The following is a 24,023-nucleotide window of genomic DNA, read 5'->3' on the forward strand; positions in this document are numbered from 1 at the left end:
CACTAACTTTTGAGGGCTTCTTTGTCTAAATGCAAGAGCCTCAGTGTTCCCCTTCCTGCTAGTAGTTATGGTGGGTACCTAATCAGGTTGCAGGTGAATGGATCAGAAACGATCCCACATTACAGAACACCACCACCTCAAATATGCCTCGCTCCTCACACAGCAATACTAACTCTAAGAAGAAGCAATGCTAGGCCATGGTATGGGCACCTGGAACAAACAAGACAGCCACAGAAAAAACTGTGTCAGGAGACACAAAAGCTAAAATAACATTGAAGGAATACGTAAGTATAATAGGTCAAGAGAGGAAGGAAATTAGAGGGATTCCGCTAACACACTATTTACCTGAAGGTTAGTCTGGTGCCCACAAATTATTATTTTAGGATCCTCACACCGGAAATGGCTTCATTAAATGAGATATATTTGTATGAGAAGAGAGAGGTTCTTTACAAGTATTTGGAGTGGGATTGAATATTTTCCAGCAATTACTAAAACATAACATATTATTTTACATTACTGCTGCTAGTTATATTTTTAATGTAAAAAAGTATTTAAATATTGAACCTGTGACATTTGATTGGAAGGTGCTAGCAAAACCTAATTTTCGGCACGTAGATAGTCCATCCTGAATTGACTAGTTGTGAAGTTAAATTCTTATTACATATTTCTTTTATTATATCAGTTTTGGAATTTGGGATTTATTCTGCCCACACTCAGGTGAGAGGCATACACAGTTCTGGTTAGAATTTACTCACCCCTAATGCATGCCTTTTTGGCCCCTAGAAGTCTGCCTGAAGCAGATAATTCCTGACTACCTACTAGAGTATTGGAGAGAGTTGTCTCGAACCCTCATATTCAGAACTGCTACTCCTAGTTTCCTATCATAGTGTTCCCAGGAGGATTTAGGTACATCTTCTGAAAAGATGGTTGGTGAGTGAGAAGATTCACAACCCTTCTGGAGATTCCTGTCCTACCTAGAAGAAAGTTGCCTTGAACACTGAATATTGAGGGGACTAAGAAGAGTCTAAACTCAGATGGAACTACTGAGAGTGAATGTTAAATGAAGTTGCAGTCAGTAAAACTAGCCGCTAAGATTTCAACACTCGTTCTGGAGGGGAATTTCTGCACCTTTACCTTGTTTCGGTTCATAAAAGTTTTAAGACTCTATGTTCAAGGAGGCTTCTGAGCTGATTGTTAATCAGCAAGCCAGCATAACTTTGTAGCCACCACAGTTGCCTAAGTCAAAGAAGTTACACAGCAATTGCTGGTGTCCATAAACTTTAATCTGTTTACATTGGACAATGATCGCAGCTCAACAACATGCCCCTAAGTGGTTCAACCCACATTGACCATTACTTCACTGAAGACTCAATGCTATTGAGCCATTTAAGTTGGTAAAATGACAAAGACATAATGCTTCTTTGCATTTCTCACATTGCTCCATTTTCGTTGGTTTGTGATTTGTCTTGTTTTTTTCAAGAATTTATCATTGTTATTGATCTTATTTTTTACCTTGAAGTTCTGTTTTTTCTTCACTGCATTGTTGTTTGGCCAGTTGTTGCACACATATCTCACAATAATCTAAGATATTTTGAGAGAAATCCAGTGAACTCTGAAGGATCAGTGTATTGGGTCTTAATGGAGCCCAGTCAGTGCTCACATTCAGACATCTCTTTTCTGTTGTTGAAAACCCTGACTCCCTGTGACCCCCTTCCGAGATGTAGCATCTTTGAGGGGGGAACACTGTTCGAAATAATGCTGCTATTTTTTTAGGTAATGCCAATAAACATATACATTAATTATCTACCACCTGATCTTTGTTCAATGTTACTTGCGGTTTTATATTTTGAATGTTAGTATTTTCATTAAGACTTCCTTTCATTAAGATTAAACAAGTTCTAGTAGTATATTCACTGTCTGAAGGATTATGACATGCTTGGGCGTGAGTGGGAGAGAGAGAAAAGCACAGAGGGTTAAAGAGAGACGGACAGAGAGAGATAAACAGAGGGAGAGATAGCGAGAGGAGAAAGAGAGAGACATAGAGGAAGAGACCGAGGGTGAGAGAGAGAGAGAGATAAAGAATGAAGTCAAAAAGAAGACAAGACCGGAGATCAAAGAGGAACTCTGATTGCTTAAAATCTTAGGCAAACTAAACAGTTGTTTTGACAGCGAGTATAACGTGCAACAATTAATATAAAATATTATGTAAAAATATTATATTCTGAGCATGAAACAAGTTTTGTCAATTGGAAATAATCTAAAATTTTACAAGTTGTCAAACAAGTTCATCGAAAATATTTCCAGGCACCACTTCAGTTGCTTGTAACTAATTGTTCCTAGATCTACTTAAATAGCTCAGTGAGAATTCCAAAGCAGCCAACACGTATGCGCATCTGAACGCGGTCCCTTTAATTATGAGTTAATACCATGAGACCGTCGGCAAGATCGTTTCTTTGCACACGCCCGTGCACACCTGAAAGAAAAACGCTCGTCATTAAATCCTGCCCAACAATTTCAGTCACACTTCCAGGAAACATATTGTTTTTGTGCAATCAATGCTTTTCTCACATATAAAACGCCGAGCATGATAAAGCTGTCCAAAGAAGTACTGTGTGTGGTGCACGTAGTTAGCCGGGTATTGTTTTGTTTCCTTTAGAGAAGGAAAAATGTTCATCGATTCATCCTGACGTTCTTCGACTCATCAGAGAATTGTGACGCAGCAACTATGGAGCTCATGTTCATCGTCTTTTGGACTTTAGTGTTAGTAAAGGGCGCAGCAGGGATTGCATTTCCTTTATCAGGTAAGCGTTCTGTTCTTATTTTACCTCTTGGCGAAAAGATTTTATTCAGAAGTATTAAATCGACAGAGATAACCCATCCCAGATGAGCGAGTGCCCACTGCTTTTGGTGGTGCAAAACGACCGCAGCTTCACTTTATTCGCATATTAACTTAAAAAACAGACAGTCCAAATTTAAATGCATCATGTTATCATTACCCCAAGTTGCCTGTAGTTCAAGTCCCGTAGTACTTAGTCCATAACAGCATCTTGTGACAGCGCCCCGAGAGAAGGCCCCCTTCCCAGCCAGGTTCTAACACCTTTCCTGCGGCTTCTAGGCTACACCTTGCTGCCAAGTGGTGTCGGTGGCCCTCGTGCCTGACCCGGTCTGTAAGTGCTGTAACGCCCTCTGCTGACCCATAACCTGCTCCCTGTGCCCCTCCCTAAGGCATCCAAAGGGCACCTGTTTGAGCGGCACCACCATTGGCTATTGCGCTCCTTCATTTGTCTCACTGGGCAGCCCCCACCATGCCTGAGCCCATTTTTTATTTGTGGCTGCGATGCCTGCTTTATCGGTGTGGGTGGGTGGCTCAACAGCGAAGGCACAGGACTTTTTGGGTGGCCCCACGCCCTTTTATCTTTGAGGTGCACCAAGGGGGCCCCTGCCAATTGGTCGCTTCAAACCAAGCTGACCAATCGGTGCCTGTCATTTTCCTGGGCTCAGCTGCTGCCCGCTCTTATTTCTGCCCCTCGGGCCGTTCACCGGTCCGGCTGCACTTCCCCGGCCCGCGTGCTAAACTGGTGCTATTCAGTGACTCAGGTGAAGTAGAAGATAACGTCCCACTTCCTCTACTCAGTCAATGGAAAATTCACAAGAAACATACGTACCTGGTAAAATATCTTCTTCTCATGAGCCCAGCTTATACTAATTAGTGACATTTTTGCAGTGTCTTTGAATTAAAATTGTGTTGGAGATTTCTAAGTATCTGCTTAAGACAGTTGTGCAAAATTACAATTTTGCTAGTAACCTTTGTAAGCAAAGCATACTGCCATTTCATGACTTTGAAAGTTTGTCACTTTTACAAAACCTTTACTAACTAAGAATTGCTTTGCGCAGAATAATGATAGAAGACATTGCTCATAAAATCTCTTTAAAAAACACTTTTTTTAGTCTCACGCTAGCCAAGATCTTTTGATTTGTTAAAGAAAATATAGATATGATATACTTATTTAAAGTGGCTTTCAGCCAGCTATCTTCATCCATTGGTCTGTTGGTGTGTCGTTCACATTTTGCATCCACCCACTATGCCATATAGTATGGGGAAGGGTGTCAGCCCTCGTCAGCCACTGGATAACTACAATTTGAGTGGCTGCATTTTGCTACTTCATGAGGAGCACACATGCACATGAGGTAGTTCTCTTTAGTGCTAGTGTTTTGGTTATCACTTCATTGTTTTGGTGTTGCCTTTGTGTTTAGAGTCCAATGTGATAGCAGGAGGCTTTCTGTCACCCCTTCTGTGCTGAGCACAGGGCACATTCAGTTTTATCAGTCCCTATCTCCTGCTAATGGTATTTTAAATCCCTTTAGGGTGGCTTATTTGTTATTAGGTCTGGTGTTAGCCACCTCTCTTCGGCCATTGGTCTGTTTTTGTATCATTCACATATTACTTCTGCCCACTATGGCATACATCTTGGGGAAATAGGGCAGTCTACTTCAGCCATGAGCTAACTTCATTTTAAGTGACTGCAATTAGCCCTTTTGCTAGGAGCACATCCACGCATGAGGTAGTTCCCTTTAGTGCAGGTGTTTTTTGTTGTTTTCATTTTATTACTACTTTGATGTTACCTTTGTTTGTAGAAGTTGATGTGATAGCACGGTGCTTTTTACCACATGAGAACAAAGGACCCATTCTACCTTTATCATTTCCTGTCTATTGTCATTGCTGTTGTCATTTCCTTTTGTAATGGCCTGCTGCTTTTTCACACCATACCAGCTCCTTACATGAACTCCGAATATAAGCTCATGAGAGTACTCTATATTTGTAGCCCTCTCTCTCTGTCTTTCTTTCTTTCTTTCTTTCTTTCTTTCTTTCTTTCTTTCTGTCTTTCTTTCTTTCTTTCTTTCTTTCTTTCTTTCTTTCTTTCTTTCTTTCTTTCTTTCTTTCTTTCTTTCTTTCTTTTTTCCCAAAGGAAACAAGCTAGATACCAGTACCACAGCTATTGGCTTGTTTGCCTCTGCCTAGCCCAGACCTTCTGATTTGACTAATATTATGCGTATAATATAATTCTCTATAGGGGGTGTCATCCAGATTTCGTGCATTAGTCTGTGGTTCTGCAATTCACATGTTTCTTCCACCCACTCCAGCATGAATCAAGGGGCAATAGTCAGCCAAGTTTAGAAATGAGCTAACTTCACTATAGGTTATGGCTTGCTGTCCTTTCATGAGGAGAGCATCAACACACAAAGTAGTTCTCCTTAGTGCCGGAGAGTACTATGGCAACATGTGATTTTTTTGGGACCAAACCATTATTTTGCCTTTAGTCCATGTTTAAATTGATGATTGCCCAGCATCCCCCCATGAAATAAAGTGTTCTAAAAACCATCACAAAACAAGAACTGCCCAAAAGCTGGTGGCTAACACCAGACCTATTGACTTTGATAATGATTGTTTGTCTGGCTGCTTCTATTTCACATCATACCAAATTTTGTGTCCATATGCAACTGTTCCTCATTAACTTGTAATTTTTCTTTAGCATGCACACAATGAAGTGCATTTCTAATTGCACTCCTGTATCTCATGGTGGTATATATTTTAATTGAGGACTGCAGTTATATTTGTGCAACAATTTAGTCGGTATGCCCTGCCGGAATGGCTTTCTAGTTTTCTTTCAGTGCTGTAGTATATTTTTATATTTGTAAACCAATTTAGACTGTATGTCCTGCTTGTATGGTTTTCTAGTCTGCTTTCTGGGCTCTTGTATATCTTGTTTGTATAGACATTTAACAGTTATATTACATATTTTAGCTCTGATGTTTTTTCCAATGTCCTGTTCTGTCTGTCTGTCTGTCTGTCTGTCTGTCTGTCTGTCTGTCTGTCTGTCTGTCTGTCTGTCTGTCTGTCTGTCTGTCCGGCCGTCCGTCCGTCCGTCCGTCCATCCATCCATCCATCCATCCATCTTTGCAACACTATCTAAATCTCTTTTAACACTATCTATATTTGCAAAACTAGCTATACAATCCTCTCTGTATCTGTTTTTGCAAGCCTCTGTCATTGTAAGCCTCACTACGTCTTTGCAAGCCTCTCTGTTTGTAAGAAAACTTCATGAAAATGTTACAAATAAAGCATTGGCAAATGCAAAAGACTGGCAGCCAATGGTAGCCCAATTGCCTTTTTTTAGTCTGGTGTGTTCTGCAGGTCCTTTTGATTTTACTATACTTATGTGTACAAGTTAATTACTTAGAGGGGTTTTTATTCAGATTTCATCCATTAGTTTATTGCTATGTCATTTACATTTTTCTTCCAGCCACTGCAGCATGCATCACGGGGCAGTGGGTTGTCACACTTCAGCCACTGTCTGACTTCACACTGAGTTACAAAATGCTGCCCTTTTACAAAGAGCACATCCACCCACAAGGTAGTTCCTTTCAGCGTTACGGACTAATATGGTAATGTGTGTTTTTGGAAACCACAAAAATATTTTTCGCTTTAGCCAATGATTTTGTTTTAGATTGATGAAGTCCTGGCTGCCCCCCGCCCCCACAATATGGTATTGTACAAACTTTGACAGAACAAAACAACAATTGCCAAGTCCAAAAGTCTGGCGGCCAGGGCCAACCCTATCGGCTTCGCCAATGCTTTTTAAATTTGGTGAAGTCTCGAAATGTCTTTGAAGACACATTCAAAAGTTTGCTTAACCATAACACTGAAACTTGATGTAGTTATTTTGTATCTAAACAAAAGGGCACTATATATGAATGTACCAAAACAGTTCAGTTATTCATTTTGTATGTAACATAGTGAAATCTACTATGTTAGGGGAAAATTATTGTACAGAATACATGTTACATCAAGTGATTGTGATATGACAGTTTTTTACACATTTGGTAGTCAAGTATAATGGTTGAATATCATTAACATACAGAATCAATATAATAAATGGCATATTTTGCAAACTAATGTTGTGTTTAATTGTGAATAATTAGAAATTGCAGATATGAAATGCATTTTAATGATATTCAATTTGAGCAATCACAAGCACAGCAAATTACATGATAGTGTATATATCACTTACTCTTCAATAGGTAGTGTACTGTCTACACACAGAGCATTGCTTTACCCCCCCCCCCCAAGTACAGCCTGGCAGACAGGACTAGATTAATAGGGATCCTTGTGCACTTCCGAGAGCTGCTTTGAAGTCACCCCCTACATCAAAGACACTTTTGGGTATAAGAACTTGGTCTCTGACCCCCTAAAATCAGACACTTCTGGATCTTAAACTGACTACTGTGTTGCTTAAAGGACTCAACTGAAACAGTGAATATATATTCACTGAAAAAATCAAAGGTTACAGGGACGTTATAGTTAGGCTCAGATTTCAGAAATACAAAACTATAGAAATTCAGCAGTTATAGCTATCTGAGCTAACTATAACTTATGCCCTCTCAATGCACTGCTTATGACCTCATATATTACATCAATCAACATGGTCAGTCACATCTCTTATGACATCACTGATGTGATGACATCTCAAATGACATAATTCACAGAACCACTCCCATACCCACTCACACCCATGCGACCTCTCATACACCTGCTTGCAAACCCATTCAACCACTCACATACCCATTAATAGAACCATATAGCCACTCACACAGCCACTTCCACCCCATACAACCTCTCTCATACACCCAATTTTATACCTATTCACAAATCCATACAACCACTCTCACACCCACTCACTCATCCACAGACACACCCACCTACCCACTCACTCACCTATACCACCAGTCACTTACCCATACAGATACTAACAGGGGAAGGCACTCTCCTATACAGCCACTCACACACCCATTAACTAACCCACACAATCACTTACATACCCTTTCACTCATCTATACACACAAACACTTGCCTATACTACCACTTATCCAGCCACTGATGCATCCACCTACTTACCCTACACCCACTCAAACAGCTACTCACTCACCTATATACCCAGTTACATACCTAGTCACTCACCCACAGAGCTACTCACACAGTCACTCTCTCACCAAAATAGCTACTCACACAGCCTCTTACATAGCTATATAGCTACTCAGAGGCCCAATCACCAATACAGCCACTCACAGAACCACTCACACACCATACAGCTGCTCACACACCCACTTATTGACCCATACAGCCACTCACACACCCATAGAGCCACTCACACACAGATTCAGACAGTCACACAGCCACTCAGATCATATATGTTAGAAATAGTATCACTCATTAGTAGTACAGAACAAATGGCAATGTATGTAATTCAGTAGCTTATTATATATCTTTAAGTCTCAGAAATATTTTTGATATACCCCACTCACTGGATGATGCCATCAGCAATGTAATTTGTGATGTCATCAGTGAAGTTATCAGTAATGTCACTAACCATGTCATGAGTGATGTGATATGTGAGGTCGTAAGCAGTGCCTTGAGGAGGCGAAGTTGCAGATAGCTCAGGTAACTATAACTGCTGAATTTCACTGGTTATGTACGAGTGAAATCTTAGCGTAACTGTAATATCCCTGTAACCTTTGAATTTTTCAGTGAAATTCTAAGTTTTTCTAATTCTATTTCCTGACTCTAATGTCCCTGTAGCCTTTGTTTTTTCAGTGAATTTCTAAGTTTTGTTTTTTAAATTGTATTTCCTAACTATAACATCACTTTAACCTTTGGTTTTCTCCAGTGGATTTCTAAGGTTTTTTTAATTGAATTTCATAACTATAATGTCCTTGTAACCTTTGTTTTTTCAGAGAATTTCTGTTTTTTCAAATGTAATTTCCAAACTATAATGAACCCTGTAACCTATGGATTTTCTACTGAATTTCCAAGGTTTTAAAGAAATAATCTATTTCCTTACTGTAACCTGTAACCTTTGAGAGTGGGTGTGTGAGTGGCTGTTTAGGTCAGTGAGTGGCTATGTGAGTGGCTGTATGGGTCCGTGAGTGGGTTTATGAGTGGTTTTATGGGTATGTGAGTGTCTGTATGTGTTAGTGAGTGAGTGTGTCAATGACTGTTTCTGTGAGTCGATGTGAGCGTTGCAGAACAGGTGTGTAAATGGGTGTCTTAAGTGTCTGTATGGGTGTATCAGTAGCTGTGTGAGTGACTGCAGGAGAACGGAACCTCACCTGCCCCTTTATCCAACCAAGTCCACAGCTTTGCTCTACCCAACTAGAGTACTTTCTACTGGTTCATTTTTAAGTGCTACTTTGGTTAAATATCTACTGCATAGTCTACACTACAGCTATGTAATGGACCAAAAGGAATTGTTTCCAGTGACCTTGTGTACTTTTTGGCAATGTGATTGTTTCTCATGTGTCTTCATCTAGAAATCGGTAATAATATGAATCTTTCTATAGAGAAGACAATGAGACTACAAAGAGATAAATCTTTACCAAACAAGCGTAATTCCTTGTAACTATATCAAGTAAGTGCTTCTTTGATTGGTGGTGATGTCCTCATATTCCATGGCATCAAGAATGCACCACCAAAATTATTGGGAAATGTGCTGGGGCCTTTTATTAAGCTGCCCAGCATCCTGGCAAAAGGCGGGAAGACCATTGCTTACTACTAAGGTAAATGGGGCGAGGCCAAACGGTGATTTTACACATTTGTATACCTGTAGTCATTCAAGGAAGGCCCATGGACTCTGCTCTCATTAGGTAAGGACAAGAAAGAACCCACTCATCACAGTCACTACAGATTACGCGCCAATTTATCAATGATGCATTCACCTCCACAACGCATTTCAGATCATCTTTCAATGTGGAATTGCCAAGAAAAAAACTTGCTTTGGCTTCGTCAAGCCCAGGAGGTTAGGATCATTTGTCCTGAACAGAAGTGGAGCTTCAACTGGGGCACCCGCTATGTTTATATCTGTAAGTGCTTCTTGTTGAGGATTAATTTCTATGAAATGAGCATAAGGGCCAGAACTGCCCAGCCAAAACCTAATTGGGGCCCAGGGGACCCAATTCCTGAGGTCCCAGACATTATTTAGTGGGGATCGGGGCCACGTGGCCCCAGGGACCCCACCCCCTGGGGCCTGGCCTCTTCATGTTGGGTGCCCTGGAGCCCACCCGGACCACCCAGTCTGCAACATTGGAGACTGTGGAGGGAACCCCAATGCCCCCAATGTCCCTACCAACTTCCCATCTCCAATAGGAGCTGCCATTGCTCCTGCATATAGGGAGCTGCAAAAAATTATGTTCCATGAATATGGAAACAATTCCTTCATCTGTTTCCTTTCCCAAAACAGATAAAAACTCTGCTCGCAGTGAGTGGGAGAAGTTTTCCTGCTCCTGTCTGCTGGGATCAGAGTTAGTGTTTTCTCTAACTTGGCTGGGGCTGCCAAAATTCCTGCCAAGTGGGAGCAAATGGCCATGTCCTGAGGTTTGGCACCTTGGGAGATAGCAGCCATAGCAACCAAGTGTCTTCCTAGGGTTTCAAGTCAACACCCCTATAACTCAGTTACAACTTCCACAGAAAAAGTTAGCAAAGATAAAAAAGGAGGTCTCTTATGTCCTTTCAAGGGAATCAGTCAGCTTAAGGGAATTAGCAAGGATAATAGGTCTTTTATCTTCCTCGATTCAAGCAATTTCTCCGGGGCCTTTACACTACAGGGCCTTACAGAGACTGAAGTCGTCAGGGCTAAGGCAAGGGCTTTGGTATGCAGACCTTCTCCCCCTGTCGTTGGAATCCCGGGAAGATCTTCTTTGGTGGCGCCACAACCTAGACAGCTGGAATGGAAAGGCGATTTTCGGGAACATTCCGGAACACACATTAGAATCAGATGCAAGCAGTCTGGGTTGGGGTGCAAGATTAGGGAGTTTGGAAACTGGAGGGAGGTGGTCCCAGAAGGAACTTTCCTTACACATAAACAGTCTGGAAATGATGGCCAGCTTGAACGCTCCAATCAGTTTCAAGGATATATTGAAAAACAGCGTAGTTCTTATCAAGCTAGACAACTTTACAGCTGTTTCTTACATCAATCGCTTGGGTGGAGCCAAATCCAAAATCCTTGCGGACCTGGCACAAAGGATTTGGTACTTCTGTTGGAATCAAAAAATAATTCTAATTGCAGAATTCATCCCAGGCCATTTGAACACAAGAGCAGACTGGAATTCAAGGTTTCTGAGGGATTCAAGCGATTGGAAACTCAGTCCTTTGATTTTTCAGAAACTGCAGTTCCTTTGGGGTCCTTTCAATCTGGATCTCTTTGCGAGCAGGCTAACCTTTCAGATAGATCAGTTTTTCAGTTGGAGACCAGACCCTCTAGCTCTTGCAGTGGACGCTCTCCTTCAATCATGGGACATACCCAACTGTTATGCGTTCCCTCCTTTCGCACTAATTCAGAGAGTACTCTTGAAAGTTCGAACGGAGCGTTGCCGCATTGTTCTAATCGCTCCTTTTTGGAGTTCTCAAGTTTGGTTCCCAGCCGTGATGAAGTTGGCAATAGATTTTCCACGCTTCTTCCAAGGGAGTTTAGATCTCCTTCAGGGCCCAGATGGGGAAGTACACCCTCTTCTCTCAGAAGGAAAAATGAACCTTCTTGCTTGGAAGATTTCAGGGGTTCAAGAAGATATTCTGGCCTTTCGGGAGAAGCTAAAGTTCTTCTGGATGAATCTTGGGCTCCAGGAACAAGGAGAAGATATACCGGTTCTTGGAAAAAATTGCATAGTTGGTGCCTGGAACGGGATTTGGATCCCGTGGATGCACCTGTAATTGAGGTTGCGAACTTCTTAGCAGATTTATTTAAGTCAGGCCTTTGCTATAGAACGGTTAATTGTTATAGATCAGCAATTTCTGCAGGACATTCTTTACTAAATGATTTTTCAATAGGTTCTGACCCCCTAATTCGCAGGGTGATGAAGGGAATTAAACTCAAACGCCCTCCTAAAGCTAGGTATGATTCTTTATGGAATGTAAACCTTGTTTTTGAACTTTTGTCTTCTTGGCCTGATAATTCTTCACTAACAAGAAAGCAAATCTCCATTAAGTTAGCTACCTTATTATGCCTTATATCCTTCAGGCGCGTGTCAGACGTTAAAGCTTTAGAGATTTCTAATAGGTTTTATTCTCCTGATGGCGTGTTGTTTGAAGTTTGTAAAAGAACTAAGACTATGTCAGAAAATATTTTCTATCCCTCCTTTTTTGACTGTCCCAAACTCTGTGTGGTAAGTTGTATGAAAGTTTATGAAGAGAAAATGAGTGTTTTGAGACCTTCTAATGAGAATCAGTTACTGATTTCGTTTGTTAAACCCTACAAGGCTGTTTCTTCTGCTACTATCTCTAGATGGGTTAGAACAGTGATGTTGGATGCCGGTATTGACCTTTCAAAATTTGGTGCTCACTCCTCTCGTGGAGCTATGGCTAGCAAGGTTTTCTGGGGTGGAGGTTCACTTTCAGATATCCTCAAAGCATCTGATTGGTCAAATGCTTCAACCTTTGTTAAATTTTATCTTAAGCCTGTAGATCATGTAAGCAACATAGCATTGCAAAGCTTTAAACTTGCATAATGTAGCCTCCGGTCTTGTAATGAAATGACGATTCTCCAATTATCATACAGAGAGAATCTTGATTTCATTAAAGACAACGGAGGCTTTAGTGCCTCCTTTACTTTTCCTAGACCAGCCCTGTGGAGGTTGTTGTCCCCAGGGTCCCAGGGGGTCAGTGTGGACCCCCTTCTAATTTCTTAATTTTAGCCCTGGGGAGGTGGTGATCCCTGGGACTCTAAAGAGCCACAGTAGGGTGGGTCCACACAGCTACCCCGTCCATATTATATTTTTAACCCCAGGGTGGTGGTGGTCCCGAGGCTCAAAAGAGCCTTAGAAGAGGGGCACTGTGTGCTCCCTCCTTTTCATTTGTTAGCCCACATGCCCCTGGGACCTGGTCCCCCGGTAGCTATATTATAAATAAGCACAGTAGACTGTGCTTGTTTTTTTGGGAGGGCCGCTAATTCACAAATCAGTCACGATTTCCACCTTGAACTTTAAAAAAAAAAAATCTTTTTGGCCCTGGTATGGCCCTTGGGGATCCCGCGCACCAGGCCTAGGGTGTCAGGGTTTTTTTTATCCTGCTCCCTCGTGTTCAGAATTTTGGGCTGTAGTCATGCGTAAAATTCCTTTTGAAGGTAATGTTGTAAATGCACATCGTTTGCCCCCCATTTTTCTTGGCCCCCGCTTGATGGATGACCTCAAAACTTTTCATGCACTATGGGACCTAGCGGCACACTTTTTTTGGAAAACTTTGTGAAGATTCGTCAAATGGCACCAAGGATATAGGCAAGTCAAAAAGTACTTTTCCTATGGCAACTAGGTCCTAGCTGCCAGTATGTGATAGGTATATATATCTGAATGAAATCCTTTGGACTTAGCTGGAGTGTAGGCACTTATCTTTGCGGCAAGGCGTGTCTGCATTGGCAAGGACATTCAAGCATATATATATATATATATATATTCACTGAAAAAAACATAGGTTTCAGGCACGTTATAGTTAGAAATTAGCATTTAAAAAAACCATAGAAATTAACTGAAAAAAACATAGGTTTCAGGAAAGTTATAGTTAGTTGGGCATTTCACTTGTACAAAACCATAGAAATTCCTGTGTTATAGTTAGTTCAGCTAACTATAACTCACACCCCCACAATGCACTGCTGATGACGTCACATATGAAATTTAGCAGTTATAGTTACCTGAGCTATCTGCAACTTCGCCTCCTCAAGGCACTGCTTATGACCTCACATATCACATCACTCATGACATGGTCAGTGACATCACTGATGACATCACTGATGACATCTCAAATGACATCACTGATGACATCACTGATGACATCATCCAGTGACTGTGTGTTTCTGTAAAGTTTAATTTTGTTTTATGTATATGCCAAGCTGTATTGAGGAATGAGTGAGTGTATAAGTGTCTGTATGGAGGATTTAGTAGGTATGTGACTGAATGTATAAGTGAGCGATTAAATGTGTCTTACTGAATGCATGGGTTAGTGACTAAACTGTGTGAAAGTCTGTATCAGTCTGTCTGTTGTTGTGTAAGCTGCTGCATAGGTTCGCGAGTAGCTGCACGAGTGTCTATATGGGTTATTGATTGCTTGCCTGAGTATTTGTATGGCTGCATGAGTGTGTGTGTGTGTGTGTGTGTGGGTGGGAGGTGTGTCTCTCTGTGCATAGATGTGTGAGTTGTTGACTCAATGAGTGTATGGGTTCAAGAGTGCATGTGGAAACAGCTGTATGGGTGGGTGAGTGTGTGTATGGGTATATTGGTGAGTGAATGGATGTCTCAGTGGTACATGTGCAAGTAACTACATATGTAAAAGGCAGTATATGTGAGTGATGGTGTATATAAATAACTATATGTGAGAGTCAGTAATTGTGAGAGTGGCTGCATGGATGAGTGTGTATTTGTATCAGTGATTCTATAAGATAGTAATTATGTGTTAGTATCTGTATGAATAAGTGAGGTTGTGTCTGTATAACTGTATAGGTGAGTAAATGGAAGTATGATTGATTCTTTGCATGACTGACTAAGTGTGTGAGTAACTCTGGATATGTGGCAGTGTGTGAGTGTCTGTATAGGTGTATGAGTGCACATGATAGTGTTGTATTGATGAGTGACTGCATGTATGAGTGACTGTACGGGTGAATGAGTGGCTGTGTGTGTAGACCTAGGAATCAGTCAGTGCGTATTTAGTAACTGGTATTGATGTGTCTATTTTTTCGAAAATTATAGTCTGTATTTTAGAGTGGGTGTATCAAAGGTTTTATTCAGGTGTGAGGAGGTGCATCAGATTTTCATGTGGATGATGTCATCAGTGATGTCATCAGTGATGTCATCAGTGATGTCACTGACCATGTCATGACTGATGTAATATGTGACGTCATCAGCAGTGCATTGTGGGGGCGTGAGTTATAGTTAGCTGAACTAACTATAATGCCAGAATTTCTATGGTTTTATACGAGTGAAATGTCCAACGTTCCTGAAACCTATGTTTTTTTCAGTTAATTTCTATGGTTTTTAAATGCCAATTTCTAACTATAACGTGCCTGAAACCTATGTTTTTTTCAGTGAATTTCTATGTTTTCTTAAATGCTAATTTCTAACTATAACGTGCCTGAAACCTATGGTTTCTCCAGTGAATTTCAAAGGTTTTTTAAATGAAAATTTGTAAGTCTAATGTACCTTAATCTTATGTGTTTTATTTTTATTTTCGATATATATATATATATCCATATATATATACTTAAAAAAATTGTGAATAATTTTTAGTTAGGTAAACTATATTCATTCTTTTTTTTTTATATTGTACAGAAGTCGCACACCCTTCGCACACCCTACACTATGGCTGCGCGCATTCTGGTAGGCATTTTTAAAAATCGCGCTGGGGTTGCAACTTCGGCGTAATTTGTAAAGTATGAAATATCTTTAAATTATTTCTAAATAAAAGTTTTCCTTTAAGTGTTTGTCTAAGTTTATTAATAAAAGTATTTTTTAAGTTTTATTTTCAATATAATTTCGACTAAAAATATTATTCAATTATTATTGGATTCAGAGGTTAGGAGGGATAGACATTTTGCTCGATCTGTTTTGCAAGATTTTTTGGTCTAGTCAGGTGGACACCCTCCTCCAGGTGAGGTACGGCTTGAGGATTCTATTCAAAAGGTGCGGAATCAACAGGCAGAAGTATCCATCAGAAGAGCAAGTTACTTACCTTCGGTAAGGCTTTTTCTGGTGGATACAGTATCTGCCTGTGGATTCTTCACTATCCCACCCGCCTCCCCGTTGCCCACCTGTTTCTACCAAAAAGATGCTTTTACTGTTTGGCATGAATGTTTTTAATAAGTCTTAATCATGCTTATGTTTTAATAGTGAGAAATGCTTGATCTGTTGCTATTTCTTTATGCTATTATTGGTTATGCATTTGTACATATATATATATATAAATATATATTACCTACTGGCGGTCGCCAGTAGGTAGTTATAGTTAGGACCTATTTTTCATAGGAAATCCGCAACATTCTATTCCCAATAAGCCTGGCGCCGGTTGACGAATCTTCGCAAAATTTTCGAAACTTTTGGCCAGCTCCGGTCCGCTTCTATCCTGAAAGTTTCGTGGTGATTCGTCAAGCGGGGGCTGAAAAAAAATGGGGGTCCTAAAACGCTTTTTCCCCATGCAATTTCAATAGGACCTGTTGACGCAGCTACAGCCCGAACTGCTGAACAGAATTACACCAAATTTGGCAGAAAGGTAGACCTTGGTTCAGAGTCGAGCCTTTTGCTTAAATGGTGTAAATCCGTTCAGTAGTTCCTGAGAAAATCAAAAGTAAAATCACATATATATCTGGGCGGAGCCTAACCACACATCTCATCGTGAGATCTGATTGGCTGTCAGCACTTCATCCAATAAATGTTGGCAGCCATCTTGGGACCAATATACATGATAGCACCTCATTAAAAAGCATTGCAGTTAATAGCAGGTTTTAAGACTTTAGTTACATTATAAATCATTTGTTGATGGTACCATACTCATTTTAGGAATTGTGGTATGTTCTAAGGGGATTTTACCATGTGAAAAAGCCTTCTGCTGGGATATCATGAATCATGTTTGAGAGAAAACTATTTTCACATGCTTTTCCCACAGAGGTTTGGAAGGTGATCTATAAGCTAAACTGAGAGTATATTTTCTGTAAATTCACATTATCTTTCTTAGTCATGTGAGAATGAAGTCTGACATTCTCAGTAAAACATGTACATCCAACAAGGGCAGAGACTGCCAGTTGACTCCTTTGTGTTCTACTGCAGCTTCCCAGAGTGTTCCAAAGAACAACTAGAGCGCTAACACTCCTACTTATGATAAACGTATGGCACACCAGAAGCCATCTTGATTGGAATAAAGTGGTAACTCTTAAAACATTTAATTTAAAAAGGAACAAAATGAGGGGGTTCATTTTGCCATAGAACGTATGATTAGTGCTGCAGAAAGAAAAATTAGGGCACATTTTGAGAGACTTCTCAAATCCTCTTCTATTTCATTAAATAATTCTGACATGCAGACTGAAACATGCACTTTCAATACCAGCAGCAGACTTCCCTGGTGAGCAGTAGCTTTATTACAGTGATCTAATAAGCAACTAGAGTGCTAACATTCTGAATTTATGGCAAATGTGTGACACATCTGAATGCCTTCCTTCATTGAATCAAAGTAAAAAACTGACAGTATGCCTACTGAGGAGACTGTAGTAAATGAGGAAATTAGGAAACTTCATAACAAGTCTCCCAAGATGGCCACCAGAGACAAAAGAGCCCAAATGTAGCACAAATATCACCGAGATGTAGCCCAAGTATAGGCCAATGACAGAAATCCCAGAGTGTTTTAAAGAACAACTAGAGCGCTAACAGTCTTACTTATGACAAAAGTATGGCACACCTGAAGCCATATTGATTGGAATAAAGTGGTAACACTTAAAAAAATTAAGTTGCAAAGGAACAAAATGAGGGGGTTCATTTTGCCATAGAAATTATGATTAGTGCTGCAGAAAGAAAAATTAGGGCACATTTTGACTTCTCAAATCCTCTTCTATTTCATTAAAATGTTCTGACTTGCAGATTGAAACATGCACTTTGAATACAAGCAGCTGACTTCCCTGTTGAGCAGTAGCTTTACTACAGTGATCTAATGAGGAACTAGAGTGCTACCATTCAGAATTTATGGCAAATGTGTCACATCTGAATGCCTTCTTGATGGAACCAAAGTAAACAAGCATTGAAAATGCAATAGGTCTCGCCCTCGTTTAAGTTAAAGCAATTCTGTTTGTAATTAGGTGGCTTTTTAGCTTTGCTTTTATTAGTGTTTTTCAAAATTTCATGTACATAACATGCATATATGTATATGTATGCATGCATTTATATTTGTATTTATATAGATATGCAGATTAAATATATGTTTATATATGTATGCATATATATATATACACATACATATATATAAATGCATATGCATATATGTGCATATGTGTGCGTGTAGAGAGAGGTAGAGAGAGGTAGAGAGGTAGAGGTGTAGAGGTAGAGACGTAGAGGTAGAGAGGTAGAGAGTAGTAGAGAGAGAGGTAGAGAGAGGTAGAGAGGTAGAGAGTAGAGGATGAGTAATAGAGAGTAGAGAGTAGAGAGAGAGTAGTGGAGAGTAGTAGAGAGAGTAGCAGAGAGTAGGAGAGAGTAGTAGAGTGAGTAGTAGAGAGTGATTAGTAGAGAGTAGTAGAGAGTGAGAAGTAGTGAGTAGTAGAGAGTAGTAAAGAGTGAGTAGTAGAGTAGTAGAGAGTGAGTAGTAGAGAGTAGTAGAGAGTGAGTATTATAAAGTGAGTACTAGAGAGTAGTAGAGATTGAGTAGTGGAGACTGAGTAGCAGAGAAAGAGTAGTAGAGAGAGAGTAGTAGAGAGAGTGTAGTAGAGAGAGAGTAGTAGAGAGTGAGAAGTAGAGAGTAGTAGAGAGTGAGTAGTAGAGAGTGAGTAGTAGAGAGTAGTAGACAGTGAGTAGTAGAGAGTGAGTAGTAGAGAGAGAGTAGTAGCAAGTGAGTAGTAGAGAGTGAGTAGTTTAATTTAAAGGGAACACAATTAGGAGGTTCATTTTGCCATAGAAATTATGATTAGTGCGGAAAAAAGAAAATTAGGGCACATTTTGAGTGACTTCTCAAATCCTCCTCTATTTCATTAAAAAATTCTGACATGCAGACTGAAACATGCACGTCCAATACACATCTGAATGCCTTCTTGATGGAATGAAAGTAAAAAACCTGAAAGTATTTCCCACTGAGGAGACTGTTGTAAATGAGGAAATTACGAAACTTCAAAACAAATAAGTCTCCCAAGATTGCCACCAGAGACAAAAGAGCCCAAATGTAGCACAAATATCACCGAGATGTAGCCCAATTATAGCCCAATGACAGAATGTCCCAGAGTGTTTTAAGAACAACTAGAGCGCTAACAGTCTAATTTGCAAAGGAACAAAATGAGGGGGTTCATTTTGCCATAGAAATTATGATTAGTGTTGCAGAAAGAAAGATTAGGGCACATTTTGACTTCTCAAATCTTCTTCCATTTCATAAAAAAATTCTGACATGCAGACTGAAACATGCACTTTGAATACCAGCAGCAGACTTCCCTGGTGAGCAGTAGCTTTATTACAGTGATCTAATGAGCAACTAGAGTGCTACCATTCAGAATTTATGGAAAAAATGTGACACATCTGAATGCCTTCTTGATGGAATCAAAGTAAACAAGCATTGAAAATGCAATAGGTCTCGCCCTCGTTTAAGTTAAAGCAATTCTGTTTGTAATTAGGTGGCTTTTTAGCTTTGCTTGTATTAGAGTTTTTCAAACTTTCATGTACATACCATGCATATATGTATATGTATGCATGCATTTATATGTATATAGATATGCAGATTATATTTATATGTTTATATATGTATATATATATATATACACATACATTATCTACTGGCGGTCGCCAGTAGATAGTTATAGTTAGGACCGTGTTTCCATAGGAAATCCGCAACATTCTATTTGGAATAACTTTGGCCCCGGTTAACGAATCCTCGCGAAATTTTCAAAATAGGTGGGGCGCTCTGCTCCGCTCCTACCCTGAAAGTCTAGGGGGGATTCGTCAAGCGGGGGCTGAGAAAAAAGGGGGTCCCAAAACGCGTTTTCCCCCATGCAATTTTCCATAGGGACCTTTAGTCCAAGGTACAGCCCGAACGGCTGAAAAGAATTACTTGAAATTTGGCAGAGAGGAGGTCCTCAGGTCAGGGAAGTGCCTTTTGCAGGTCTGGTGTCAATCTGTTCAGTAGTTCCTGAGAAAATCAAAAGTAAAATCATATACATATGTGGGCGGAGCCTAACCACACATCTCATCCTGAGATCTGATTGGCTGTCAGCACTTCATCCAAGAAGTGTTGGCAGCCATCTTGGGACCAATATACATGATAGCACCTCATTAAAAAGCATTGCAGTTAATAGAAGGTTTTAAGACTTTAGTTACATTATAAATCATTTGTTGATGGTACCATACGCATTTTAGGAATTGTGGTGTGTTCTAAGGTGATTTCACCATGTGAAAAAGCCTTCTGATGGGATATCATGACTTGAGAGAAAATTATTTTCTCATGCTTTTCCCACAGAGGTTTGGAAGGTGATCTATAAGCTAAACTGAGAGCTTATTTTCTGTAAATTCACATTATCTTTCTCAGTCATGTGAGAATGAAGTCTGACATTCTCAGTAAAACATGTACATCCAACAAGGGCAGAGACTGTCAGTTGATTCCTTTGTGTTCTACTGCAGCTTCCCAGAGTGTTCCAAAGAACAACTAGAGCGCTAACAGTCCTACTTATGATAAACATATGGCACACCTGAAGCCATCTTGCTTGAATTAAAGTGGTAACTCTTAAAACATTTAATTTAGAAAGGAACGAAATGAGGGGGTTCATTTTTCCATAAAAAGTATGATTAGTGCTGCAGAAAGAAAAATTAGGACACATTTTGAGTGACTTCTCAAATCCTCTTCTATTTCATTAAAAAATTCTGACATGCAGACTGAAACATGCACTTTCAATACCAGCAGTTTTCCCTGGTGAGCAGTAGCTTTACTACAGTGATCTAATGAGCAAAAAGAGTGCTAACATTCTGAATTTATGGCAAATGTGTGACACATCTGAATGCCTTCTTGATGGAATCAAAGTAAAAAACTGAAAGTATTTCCTACTGAGGAGACTGCAGTAAATGAGGAAATTAGGAAACTTCATAACAAATAAGTCTTCCAAGATGGCCACCAGAGACAAAAGAGCCCAAATGTAGCCCAAATATCACCCAGATGTAGTCCAAGTACAGCCCAATGACAGAATGTCGCAGAGTGTTCTTAAAAACAACTAGAGCGCTTACTGTCTTCTATTATCACAAAAGTATGGCACACCTGAAGCCATCTTGATTGGAATAAACTGGTAACACTTAAAACATTTAATTTTAAAAGGAACACAATGAGGGGGTTCATTTTGCCATAGAAATTATGAATAATGCTGAAGAAAGAAAATGAGGGCACATTTTGAGTGACTTCTCAAATCCTCTTCTATTTCATTAAAAAATTCTGACATGCAGACTGAAACATGCACTTTTAATACCAGGAGCAGACTTCCATGGTGAACAGTAGTTTTACTACAGTGATCTAATGAGCAACTAGAGTGCTAACATTCAGAATTTATGGCAAATGTGTGACATATCTGAATACCTTCATGATGGAATCAAAGTAAAAAACTGAAAGCATTTCCTACTGAGGAGACTGCAGTACATGAGGAAATTAGGAAACTTCATAACAAATAAATCTCCCAAGATGGCCACCGGAGACAAAAGAGCCCAAATGTAGCCCAAAATCACCCAGATGTAGCCCAAATATAGCCCAATGACAGAAGTGTGCAAAACACTTATTATTTTGTGTTTTTGCAGTGTTATATAGTGCAGACTTGTCAGGTATTGGAGTGCTTTACATGAGCATTGGTTACATCACACAAGAACAAATTATTTTTGGTTGTAGACATGGGGAGACTAAGTGATTTGACCAGAATCACAGAATGTCGAGCTGAAGCAGAAACTCCAACCTGGTTCCCCAGTTGCAAAGTCTGCAGTTCTGGAAGTAACACCACATCCTCTCACCTAAGTGCAACATTTAGTCAAGTGGTCAACTGGATAAAAAAACATAAAGATAACAAATAATTTAAAAGTGCTTTGTCGCTATTTGAAAACTCAGAAAATATGTCGTTATTTTAGTCTTTTAGAGCACTAACCATAATTTTGATGCCAATAAGACCCTCTCATATATGTAATTTCTAAAGGAAATGCTCTAGGTATTACAGTTTTGATTACATCAAGATGACGTCAGGCGTTCCACACTTTTGTAATAAATATAGAATGTTAGCAATCTAGTTGTTCATTAGGATACTGTTGAGAGGCAGAGGCCAGGGGCACGGACTCTGAAAATTGAAGGCAGGTAGGAGGGTGCAAAGGCAACAATTTAACCACACTGAGCAGGCAGGAAGGGCCGTGGCAGCACAACAGACTATGGAGGGCAGTGGAAAGGGGGGCAGGGGCAAGAAACGAACAATAAAGGACAAGCAAGAGAGGCTGTGGCAATGTAATAGACCATTGTGGACAGAAGGAAGAGGCAATGGTAGTACAACCATACATACCAACAGACCTGATTCAGCCAGGAAACGTCCAATGTTTTTAAGCTCAAATGGGCTTTATTTGATCTGTCTCCTGTCTACAATCTCCTCTTTTTCAATGTAACTCAAAGGGGAAAATCAATACCCCAGTTTTTGTTCAAAATCTCCCTCTTACCAAGTTCAAAATGTTCGCAAGTATGGTACATTGGATCATGGAAGGAAATGGGGTAGGGACATGGACTTGGATAACAGAGGACAGGAGGGACATTGAGAGGTGCACCAAACTGACCCTGCAGGGCAGGCATCAGGTTTTGCAGCAGCACAATACACCACACAGGGCATGCGGGACGGGAGTGCAGCACAACAATCCATAGAAAGCAAGAGGGAGGGGACAGGACCATGCACATGGACAACAGAGAACAGAGGGGCAAGAGGCAATGGTAGCTAGCTGACCATAATGGACAGACAGGAGAGAAAGCTGCAGCATGACAGACCATAAAGGGCAGGAGGGACGGATCAGGTGCATTACAATGGAAAAGACAAGCCAGGAGGGAGGGAGTAGGGGTCTGCACATGTAAACAGAGGGCTGGGGGCAAGGGGTCAGGGCAGGAGCAGCAAGATAGCCATGGAGGTCAGGCAGGATGGGCACTAGAAGCAAGACACACCATGAAGAGCAACACTGAGACTGTGATGGCATACACACAGACCATGGAGGGAAGGTGGGAGGGGGTCAGGGGCAGCTAACTGACCACACAGGGAAGGTGGGAGGGGCCATGGCAGCACAGAAGACCATGCATGGCAAGTGGGAGGGTTAGTGGCAGCACAATGGCTATGATGGGCAAGAAGGAGGGTGCAGGGGCATGCACAAAGGACAAGGGAGGATAGAAGGGAGGGTCAGGACCTGTGCACAGACAAGAAAGTTCAGGGGAAGGGGCCTCACAACAGACCGCACGGGGCAGGCAGGAGGAGCAGTTGCAGCACAACAGACCAGGGAGGGCAGAAGGGTGTGGCAGTACAATGGACCATGTAGGACAGGAGGAAGAGGATAGGGGCATGGCATGTGGACAGGCAGGGTGGAGGTGGCAGTGACAGGTTACAGTCATCTGATAATGCTAGGCAGGTGGGAGGGGAGTGGCAGCTCAACAGAAAACTCAGAGTAGATAGGAGTGGCAGGTCCATGGAACATGGTGGGCAAAAAGGATGGAGCAGGGGCATGCACAAAGACATCGGAGGGCAGGGGGAAGGAGAATAGGGGCAGCAAGCTAAGCACAGAGTTTAAGCAGGAGGTCAATGATGGGGCATAGAATTGGGCAATGGAGGGCAGGAGGAGTGGACTGGTACATCATACTAAATTGAGGGCAGTGGCAGCACATCAGACCATGCATGGCAGGAGGGAGGAGGCTAGTCCATGGATTCACACAACAGAGGATAGGGAGGAGGGGGATGGGGCAGCAAGCTAACTGTTCAGAGAAGGCGGGTATTAGGAACTTTATTGTTTTTAAAACGTGTGTCTGTGCGAACTACTTAAAATATGAACAAGTATGCAGCATAATCTCACTTTTATTCAGGAAGAAGAGGACGTTTGTGACTGTGACTCCGGGCTCACTTGGAAGAAACACCCCCTGACCCTCCACCCCCTATCGCAAAATGTAATGCTCTTGAAAAGGGTAGGTGAACACAGTGTTATATAGAACATATAGAACATAGTCCTGAGAGCACGATTGAAAATGAAAACTGGTATAAACTAGGCACCAAAAAGTGTGATATAAGATG

At 40.8% G+C, this 24,023-nt stretch overlaps 1 protein-coding gene across 1 annotated transcript in view; it reads left to right on the forward strand.

Annotated features, from left to right (window-relative positions):
• Positions 1-2,615: 2,615 nt before the first annotated feature.
• The window catches only part of LOC146805375 (interleukin-18 receptor accessory protein-like), a 227,737-nt gene continuing 206,329 nt past the window's right edge, over positions 2,616-24,023 (forward strand). The window contains exon 1 of the mRNA XM_085620500.1: positions 2,616-2,801. Within this exon, the coding sequence (XP_085476626.1) occupies positions 2,726-2,801 (76 nt within the window). The 5' untranslated portion in view covers positions 2,616-2,725. The remainder of the gene's footprint in view (positions 2,802-24,023) is intronic.

This window comes from Triturus cristatus, chromosome 8, assembly GCF_964204655.1.
Source record: "Triturus cristatus chromosome 8, aTriCri1.1, whole genome shotgun sequence".
In the NCBI taxonomy this organism is placed as follows: Eukaryota; Metazoa; Chordata; class Amphibia; order Caudata; family Salamandridae; genus Triturus; species Triturus cristatus.